General features: G+C 38.5%; 1 protein-coding gene across 1 annotated transcript; it reads right to left on the bottom strand.

Moving 5' to 3' along the window:
• Nucleotides 1–3,493: 3,493 nt before the first annotated feature.
• Nucleotides 3,494–9,482, bottom strand: tspan31 (tetraspanin 31). The gene is made up of 6 exons (XM_038723176.1): nucleotides 9,286–9,482; nucleotides 7,166–7,333; nucleotides 6,728–6,808; nucleotides 6,431–6,571; nucleotides 5,969–6,079; nucleotides 3,494–5,275 (listed from the first exon to the last, which is right to left on the bottom strand). Exons 1-6 carry the CDS (start codon nucleotides 9,346–9,348, stop codon nucleotides 5,201–5,203), a joined length of 639 nt encoding a protein of 212 aa, XP_038579104.1. The 5' UTR covers nucleotides 9,349–9,482; the 3' UTR covers nucleotides 3,494–5,200.
• Nucleotides 9,483–10,717: the final 1,235 nt, after the last annotated feature.

Genomic DNA, 10,717 nt, shown 5'->3' with positions numbered 1-10,717 from the left:
TTTCCTCATCAACTACCTGCGCAACACTGTCAGATGAGCTCAAATAACCCTTATCACACACCACCCGTCATGTTCTAACTCCATTCTTTTGAATAGGAGGAAGACAATGGTGAAAACGTGAGTCAGAGTTGGAGAGAGGAGTTTGTTGTGTTGGAGTAACGTTATGAAATAAGGTCTTGCTAGCTGTTCCTCTCCCTTGTTTCCACGTTTCACGCAACATCTCGCTTCTCACGAGATTTCAGGGCAAAAATTGTCCTTGAGCGAGACTTGTGTTTCTCTTAAAAAACAAAGGATGTTACGGGGAGTCACTCGTTGGGTTCCTTTCCACGATGTTGTCAGACACCTTGTGTCATAGTCTGAACCTGTCAGTGATTCCAAAAATGTTTGTACATACTAGTCATTCTGACACCAAAATATGTGAAAATAGGGCCCAGGTTTTACAATATTGAAATGATAGACAAACATGAAAATCTCATGTGGATGTAGTGGAAAAAATTATGAAATACCACTTTAAGACTTGAATGCCATGATTAACTCCCTGCATCACCTGTTCTGCTTTTCCATCTGTGGACTAACATGCATCCCTGCTCTGTTTCATTATTGATAGGCTATATTGACCTGTTTGTCTCCCCTCGCTGATGAGAATGATTTGCCTTCCTGTTTGTCCTCGCAGAGCTGTGAGAAGAATCTAGATCCAGCTACAGACCCATTAAAACCACACGGGTCAGTCCTCAGCAATCCTGCTCAATCTTGTTGTCTTTTAGAGGAAACTCCCGTTGTTGATGTAGGATGCAGCTATTGTGAAATAAAAAACACATTACCAGTTTCCATGTGGGAACAGATGATTGGCACAAATGGGAATGTCCAACGGTGGAAAACACATTTAAGTACAAGTATATCCTACTTAAGTGGCTACAATTTCAAGGTACTTCTATAGTGTATGTTACTTTATACTTAAATGCTGCTACAGTTCACAGGGAAATACTGGACTACTAAATTTATCTGACAGCTATTATTACTATTTGTTTTGATTTGACATACAAAAAATATGATCCTCATATTTAATAATTATATTAAATATATGATGATCATATTTTTTGTACCTTTGAGATTAAGATTTTACCTAATAAAAATGTGTGTAAAGGGTTTATAAAATACAATGCATTATTAAAGTAGCTATAAATGATGGGAGAAACAGGGACTGAAGCACATTAATACTACTGTCTCTTCATCAGAGTCAAAATTAACAAAGGCATGATGCAAACAACATAAACAGTCAACCTAGTATAATTATTATAGTTATACAATTGTCACCGGATAATTGGTTGATCAAGATTTCAAATATATTGGATAATGGATCCTAGGGTGTGAGTTGCCGTAATAAATGTCCATCCATATCATACCATTTCCATCAAGTGGAACAAATTAAAGGAACCTGAAAATTTCAGTTTAGCAGAGATCTTGAGACCCTTTGGAGGGGTCTGACCCCTATGTTAGGAACCACTGAACTGAACTAGCTGTATATAACTGTATATAAAGCATTTAACAACAACTCCGTCTCAAGCAGCTACAAATGCTAGTAACACATTGATTCATCAGTGTTAACAATCTAATAATGTCATATATATTAACATACAGGCACAGGGAACATTGGATTATTTTACTTAGTACGTTTTACTGATAATACCTATGTACTTTTACATAAGTAGAATTTGACTTACTTGTAGTGGAGACTGTTAACATCCTGATACTTTTAATTAAGCAAAGCGCCTGAGTACTTTTTCCACTACTGTATAATGTCTCTGAACTCCTAAGTAGTTTCTCCGCATCCAGATGATTGCTTCAAAATAAAACTACATTATATATACAGTATTGTGAATGTTAAAAATGCAGTAATCATCCACACAATGTTGCTAAATATGTACTTGAGTTCATTTGTGAAACTTGATAATCCATAGTGACATACTTGTAATTGTAGAGGAATTTTAGACATTTGTAATCGAATTAAACAGCTTTATACATAAAATATTTCAACACCACTACAGTAAATAACAGGATGTGGTAACTTTAATTGAAAAACATTCCTCTGAATGCGATTGACTGCACTCCTAGTTATTGTACCACTATGATTTCCTTATGGTTTATATTGTTTATTTTAATAATTTTTATTTTGTTTTTTACTATTCCATGTTCAATTTTGAAAAAGCAAAATAAATATTCCAATACAGCTGCGAGGTATGTAATGTAAACTACCTAGGTAGCTTTTGAATTACTTTTACTTACAGTGTATCTGTGTATTTTTACCATAAAGTATCAGAATGATCTAGATCCTTCTTCCCTTACTTATAATAGGGCTATTTAAAGAAACTATTTATTGGTCCCTGCTGATCTGAATACTGCCTTATCCGGCCCCCATGCTGAGAAGCTATACATAATTAGTTCTGCCTATAGGACAAGCCCTTGTAAAACCCACTCATCATAGCGCTGTGATATAATGGACCAAATGTTTTAAAATCCTGCTTTCATGCGCTTGCAGAGTCCATGCTATATCTGTAAGAGGACAGATGGCCATCCCTGTTTGTGCGAATACACCCAGCATATGGACATGCATCACAGGGTGGGGACTGGCATTGGGCCCTCAGGAGAGCACGCTGACAGGATAGGGGATGTGATGTGTGGTGCAGTTTCCAAAAATCCTGGTCCCAAGCCACTGCAAACACTCAAGACCCAAAGCCCTTACCAGGCATATTTCACTTACATAAATGTTCCTGTGTCTCAGGAAAGTGAACCTGCAGGTGCTCCCTGGCGGGGTGTACCAACGCCAGAGATTAGGTCACGCCTTTCTTGAAAGGGGGGCATTGGTGATGGTGACAGTCTGCCACGGGCCATTAGGATAAGGGCAGAGGACCAGTTTATCCTCATTTAGGACAACCTTGGATGAAAGATACGAGGATAATTTCCTTGTGTGTTGTCTCTATTCCCCTATCAGAGTGTACTTGAGCTCTCCTTCTGCTCTCCTCTCGCTGCCCCCCAACACACCCCCACATTACTGGCCCCATCCCAGCTAAAGGGATTAATGGCCTTGTGAAGGAATATCACAGGGAATCAAAACCTACAGCTTGAGAAAAAATAATTTTACAGCTGCCATTTTAATGCTATCCACCTTCAACTTGAATGCAGTCAATATGTACCACTGGAAAAAGCCACCACTGTCTATAAATTCCTTGCCTGTCTTGAGGTATTTACCAGATCAGAGAGTGACAGAAATAACAGTCAATGTGACCAAGAACAATGGTGGGATAAGAAATAGCAGCTACAGACTCTGTACTGCCATCATGTGGTGAAAGGTGTCACATCTTTGGTGTCATTGCACCTAAACTCTGTCCTCTGACATCATTTTACAAAAGTTTGCAAGCAAGCTTCAAACTGACACCTTAAGAAAAAAGACATGATATCTATACACATACACACTTAAAGAAAAACTCCCAAGAGAAACGGTTTCCAATTTGAGGTTTTATTTGGAAAATTAATTCTCAAAAATTCAAGATACATTTCAATAACAAGTGCACACAAATTCAAAGTCAGGTGTGATATAATGCATAATAATGCTTAAGATCTGTAAAAACACCAGCGATGACTCCAAATCAGCAGCAGGAAATCCACATCAGCCAAGTTGACAGGTTCAAGTAAGACATATAATTTCAGTTTGTGTTAGTCCTTTCAGTTAAAATTAAAAGGGAAAACACATTTTAAAAGAAAGAATTAATGAGCAGTGATTTATCAACAAGAAGTGTCTAACATCGAGATAGGCGTAAAAAAAATCATACCATCAAAACTACATTAACTTTAGCCTCATGTGCATCATCAACCTTAACTTAAATAGATCCTGAAAATATTTAACATGTTTTTACAAATTATTTAACACTGATGAATGAAGGGAGCTGACAGCAACAAAATAATAAAACAAAAGCATAATTTTTTCAAAATGCTTAAAAAAAGACTTGCAGAATTACAACCAAAAATCACATTTTCACAATTAATACTATAAAAACAAAACTGGATTTGCGAGAAGTAGTTTTGGCCACATGTACCCATTATTTCAAACCAAACACGTTTTTTTTAACGTTTTTATGATTTTTCCACTAACACAAAGAGTAATGATACGTACCTGATCCACTTCTCTACTACCAGAATTTATACTAAGCAATATCACTGCGCGACACAAAGGAACACATTAAATACAGGAAGGGTGGATTATTGTAGCCTTCAAAGACCTCAAAATATTCAGGCAAACCTCTCAACTAGAGGGGCAACTACATGGCAAAACCATCGAGAATGATTTCTAAAAGATTATGTACAACATCAAGGCTGCAGTGCATTGGCATCCTAATATCTCAGACTGGTTAAAGTTAGTTGGCTCAGTTACAGTTCATAAATATTTGAACCCAAACAACTAGCAACTACATTCCCTAAGATCTATTCTAACTTCCTAAATCCTGTTAAATCCCGGCAATTGTGGCATCGACGCATCAGAAAAGAAAAAAACATTTACATACAATCCAAACAACTACTTTACAACACATATCCAAGATTTTCCTTCTTTTGCCCTCAGCTGACTTTGAGAACAAACTCATCACATTGGATATGTTTAGGTATACAGTTGTACACATCACGGATAGCACTGACCACAGGAATATAATTGTCGTTAAGTGGTGGCACTACATTAGAGACAAGAGGACGTTTTCAAGGTGCATACAAGATATTCGCTGGACACTGTCATTGGGGTTGATGCGTAGAATGAAATCAACAAAGAGGCTGTTTGTCTGTGCAGACACATGCAGAGATGTCTCATCGCTTGTTACATAGTTGGAAACTAGCAGGAATTCTGGTGCTCAAATCAAGGCTGGCTCGTGATACCAACAAGTCACACTTCTTGGTATTACAAGTAATCCTTTCACACATAAGCATCCAGGTCTTCCAGCTGGAGCTCAGGCAGAATTTCTGGACAGGTGACTGGTTGCTGTTGCTTCTCAGTCTCAGGTGAAGGCGTGTGTTTTGTTTCTCAGGTGCTTCGTGCGCTCGTCCATTCTGTGTTGTTGTGGCTCTGTGTTGTATGCCTCAAGATATGTATGATTCTATGTGTACCAGTGTGTCTGAAACTGCATCTACGGCGCCGCACTGGCTGCGCACGTGGGACAGACTATAGGAAAGCACTTGGGTTTGCTCGTGGATCCTTCTGGTTCCTGTAGCGCACAGCAAGCCACACTCCCAGGATCTGTTAAAGACATAAAAAAAAAATAGTATTGCATAAATCAGCCGCACAACATTGCAATATATGGTGTGAAGCAGAAGTTTGGTACCGTAGTGATGACTCGTGGGGTTAGCTGTAGCTGGTGAGATAACCGCTAACATGATACCCAGCCAGCAACATGACAAAACTACTCATAATAGTGTCTTCCTATTTTCTCTGTACCGTGTCACTATACTCTGTAGAGGATGGGATAATTAGTTCAGTTTATTTAACCATTGATTCCTGTCTATTCCTCTATTGTGGAGCAGTTTATACTCCGACAGAATAGATGGTGCAACACAGATAGTAAGCTATGATAGTTGAGTGTTTGGTTAACAGTGTAAATTCACCAAAGTTGAACTCGAACAAGAAAAATGTGCATAGATTTACTTTAATCCTGTCCACTGGTAGCAGTGATTCAATTAGAATGAATTGATTTTGCTCCACATTTAGCCATTTTAAATGCTGGTATGATCGGGGCCTTTAAGAGGAAAAAGGAATCAAATAAAAGTGCACATATCCATTTGGCTAAATAAAGCAATTAGTCCAGCTAGTGTGCAATGTTAAAGCTCAATTCGGTGTCTTTCTCTTGTTCTACAAAGACTTATTAGACTGATAGAATGATTAAATGAGGAGCAGGATGGTTAGCAGGCGTATGTTTGGGGACCAGACACTCACCTCTGTGAAGCTGAAGAAGAGTCCGACACCCCCGAGGATCTTCAGAGCCTCTGTTGCGTGATTCAACATCATAACCCCGCAGGTTAAACAGCCATTGTCCTTTTTGCATAACTGGAGTGAAAGATAGCAAAAAAAAAAAAAAGACCTTCAGTCTGCAGCAGTATGAGTCAACAGTGTGTCAGCTAAGCCAGTATTAGCTACCAAAATCTATTCTGAGAACTGCAGAAAGTGGCCTACTTTTAACTTATTGTGGTTAAAGGTAATGCTTATGTGGTACACATTGTGTAACTACAAATAAACTGCGAAACTGCAATATTTAATATTCTATGATGCAAGTGAACATTTTATTTAAAGACAACATAATCTGAATGAACATAAACAAAATACAGATTAATTATGCCGCAATTTGGGCAATGGATGTAATGATGAAAAATTTGATATCTAAAATTTGACAAGACTTACAGCGGGGCAGTTTTGCAAGTCTTGATAAAACTGTGGTCGGCTTGCAGTGACGTTGAGCAGCCCACAGCAGTTCAGCTGGCTCTCCAGGTCGGTCTTGGTCTTATTTTCCAATATTCTCCAAGCAGAGTTCAGAAGTGCCTCCTGGAAAAGCAAAAATGACAAATAAAATTAAACTAATTTCTCATTAAAAGTCACAAAACTTAATAAAATGTATTTATACAGACACAAACAAGTTTTGCTATGTGTTAAAATGAACACAAGAGACATACTAAAATGGTTAAGACGGAGTTTGCTCACCTGCTGCTCACGGTTCATTGCCAAGCAGGAACAGGAAACGCCAAATTGGAACAGGAAAACGATAAAAAGAATGACCATGTACTGGGAGCAAGAGGTCAAAGAAACAACTGTGCAAAAACACGCCAATTGTATCACATAATAACTAATGATTATTTTTACTGTCGAAAATCAGTAGATCAATGTTTCCCAAAGTCCACGATGGCGTCCTCAAATGTCTTCTTTTGTCCACAACCCAAAGATATTCAGTTTACTGTTCAGATTTAAGAAGCTGGGATCAGATGATTTTGGCTTTCTATTCTTTAAATGAGTAGTCAAACTTAATAATCGATTGTCAAAATAGTTGATTCATTTGATAGTTGACAACTAATTGATTAATCATCACTGCAACCGACCTGATTAATCTGTGAACTTGAGCATTTTGTCCATATGGAAGGATACAAAGAAAAGCATGACTTGGTGGTGGTGCATTGCTCCGATGAGACCTACGATGGCGATGAGAAGCAGGAAGACGCCCACTGCGATGACCCCTCCGATGATGTGGATGCTCGACACCAAGCCGAACCCTTTCCCCCATGCTGCTACTCCAATCAGCAGCAGCCCGACCAGCTGAAGGGAGCAGAAGGAAGGAAGTTAAACAGAGTCAGCTGAGGCGGTGTGTGTCTGATGAAGTGAGCTTCCCACATGGTCACAGCAGAGAGTACTGATTACCAACAACACAACTTATCCAATAAACACTAGTTAGGTCTATGGGAGCTCAGTGAGGCCAGATAAATAATGCATATCTGAAGCACAACAACGGTCACAGAGAAAGAAACAGGCTGACTACAAGTTTGGGTTTCTTCACGTGGCCCTGCGTCACAAGACCGCTGGCCTCTAAACAATTTCATGCTGTTTTTGTTCCTCTGAAACTAATTAAAAACGCTGAGATCATTGTTGGGTTTTGTCACATTTTTTTGCTTCTTGTAATGTAAACACGAACTGCAACTATGAATGAAAAAATAATCTGTTAAAATATATTACAAATATACGCTGAGCTTGTCCCTTTACTTTTGACTAAACGTGAGAAAATATTACAGAATTCATATTATAGGCAGTCTTTTCATATTTTCACAAAGGGACTAATTGTCATTCTTGCCTTTATACGTCTTCTTCCACTGCTCTCATTGTCCTTTTTACACAGCAACTACAGCGTCACACTAGTGATTGTTCCAGTGACTCATCAGTCAACATGACTGCTGGGCATTTGTACATGTTATCAAGCTTTATGACACCCCCACCCACACCCAGTTTTAGGCCTAGTGTCATTCTGTGGGACTGTGCCAGGTTTTCAGTAAGAGATTTATCTTAAATATCTGAAATAATTTTGCATCAAAGAAAAGTTACTAAATGTTTGCGTATGCTGTCAATTACAGATCTCAGAAAGAAATAAGGTCGTTATCAGCGAAGGAATTTGCACTCTTCAAAATAGTTATTTTTCTAATAATTGTTTTACCAACTGATCTTTTCAAGTCTTCACATTATAAATAGACAGAGCAGATAAATAGACATAACAGCTCGTTAATACACTGTTGCCTACTGGCACACATCAACCAACAAAGCTAAAAACAATTGGCAGAGGGGCAAAAACGACTAATTAACAACAGGGCAAACACATCACTAAAAGACTAAAACAATAAAACACTGTGTGATGCAATGCAATGCAACAGCCCTGTAATAAATACAACCTGACTAAAAAGTGTGTTTTTGTCAAGATAATTACTTGTTTTTATGTTTACTCAAGATCCTTTTGAGGCTATACTTAGTGCTGGTGATGTATTGGGCATCTTATTGGAAGGTGATTCAAAATATTTTGTCTACTCATTCACATATGTGGAGAAGCAAAGTTACAACTTAGGAATCCAATACACCACCACAAACCACAGTCTTAAAAGTTCACAATAAATTATAATATTTCCTCAGGCAGTCTTAACAACATTTAGTTTTGGAAAGATAATACTTGCTATAGGACTGTTGTACTACATTTAATTAGCACAAGGAGTGACGCTACTCGGGAGTCAATGTTTCTGATCCCAGTTTAACCTGAAGCCAATGTGTTGACTTTAACAGCTCATATGACAGAAACAGACACATGAGCCGATTAAATCTTGTTGCGGCAATTCCCCGTGACTGATAAAAGTAGAGGATGTGGGAGATATACCATTCATGCATGTCAATTTTACATTTTTGGTCAGCTGGTAGCTTTCATTCCCATAATGGCGATTGCTAAGGTTAGCCAAAAGGCTAAGCCTACCACTTTCTACATTACTGTCTAGTCAGCTAACGTATACTACAAAGGTATTACATATGTATATACATATACATATATATATATACACACACATAATGAACCGAATCGATTCCATACCCGTAATCATCTGCGACATGTGAAGCAAAAGGGGAAATAAGTCAATTCTCGTTAGCTAGCTTCGCTAACGTTGCGCTACTTCATTCTGAAGCTAGTTAGCCTGAGATAACGCAGCTAGCTAAAGTTAGCATGATTATCCATTTTGTACACTCACCATGTAAACCACATTCAGGGAACAAAGCGCATTTTTGGAACAGGTGAAACCGCCACAGACCATATTCGAAAGACCTCTATCGGCTCGAGTCCGGCCAATGATTAAGACTTGTGAATAAATCCCGGTTGCCTGACTCTCCGCAGCGCTAACAGTCCGTGTGGTCAGGACGCAGTGTTTTCACTCGATGACGACAGGGTGTCAACCGACGTCATGTCTCTAGGATTAAAACAAATCAATGAAAGAGCAGCAAACTTCCGTGTCCAATATTAAATAATATGAAACAGAAAGCTGTTGGTTTTTAGTGAGAGGGTATTTCGAAAAGACAGCACACAGGTAGGTAGGTACATTTATTTGTCACAATATATAGTGAAATTGAGTTTTTAACTCCCTTCTGCTACATACCAGACATATACATTAAATTGTGCATAGACACATCACTGAGCTGTAATCACCGCTGCACCCTGGGCCGTGCACATCCCATGCCAGTTAGTGATGTTTCCAGTCAGGATGCTTTCTATTGCTCCTCTGTGAAAGCTGACAGGAACTTGGAACATGTAGTCCTGTATCCTGATTAAGTTATTGTCAAAGGTTAATGATCCCCTGCAGACATGTGAACATATTCTGGCTGGAATAAATAATAATTTATGTCAGTTCAAAAAGTTAGGCTACTTGGTAAAAATATCTTAAAATTACATCTACTCCCCCTCCTTCATTGAAAAATCTGGACTCCATGGGTGGCGATGGTGCAGAGGATAAGACACATGTCTGTGGTTTGGGAGAACTGGGTTTGATTCCCAGTGTGACCCCCCCCAATGTGTCGCTGAGCAAGATACTTAACCCCTAGTTGCTCCAGAGGCGTGCAACCTCTGACATACTGCAATTGTAACTTGCTTTGAATAAGTGTTTAATTTTTCCGAATATGCAAATATGTTTCAGGTTTCAAAAAAAAAACTTTGACTACTACACGCAAGATGACTTTTTCTTCCCTGTAAAGTCATTCGTGTTTGCTACAGGCTTCACATTTACATCCTTGTGTAAGTTGCATTTTGAACCATGACTGGCTTTCAAACTAGTTGTGATTTCACAAAATTTGTGTTCAAAACAATAGCAGTGTGTTGAAAAAAATGACTAAAGGCCCAAATCCTTATAATAGCTTTTATTTCCCTACATGCAAATACATTGGGAACACTGCACATTCTATTCCAAATCAAAACATGAAGAAAATAATCATCAAAATTGTCATTACTTCACAGAAAGGGAGGAAAAAGGAATATTATAGCGTCTTACATTTACTGTATAAACTGAAAATGCTTGAAGAATGCTTGTACTAGTTCAGTGAATCACTGAACTTGTACTTTGTTGTATGACCACTCTTTCTGAGAACTGCTTCACATCTGTGTTGCATGGAGTCGACCAACTTCCAGCACCTGTG

Source organism: Micropterus salmoides, unplaced genomic scaffold (genome assembly GCF_014851395.1).
Source record: "Micropterus salmoides isolate LMB-PRFRI ecotype aquatic unplaced genomic scaffold, ASM1485139v1 Ms_hic_scaffold_16, whole genome shotgun sequence".
Taxonomy (NCBI): Eukaryota; Metazoa; Chordata; class Actinopteri; order Centrarchiformes; family Centrarchidae; genus Micropterus; species Micropterus salmoides.
Note: the sequence above shows the minus strand (reverse complement) of the source record. Positions and strands in the feature narration are given on the sequence as shown.

Bases quoted from the DNA above. Each gene is read 5' to 3' on its own strand.
- tspan31 (XM_038723176.1), bottom strand. From the start codon at position 9,348: ATGGTCTGTGGCGGTTTCACCTGTTCCAAAAATGCGCTTTGTTCCCTG. The intron at 7,334-9,285 runs GTGAGTGTACAA...TGCTCCCTTCAG, and splicing joins CCCTGAATGTGGTTTACATG to CTGGTCGGGCTGCTGCTGAT. The intron at 6,809-7,165 runs GTATCCTTCCAT...TCTTGCTCCCAG, and splicing joins ACCAAGTCATGCTTTTCTTT to TACATGGTCATTCTTTTTAT.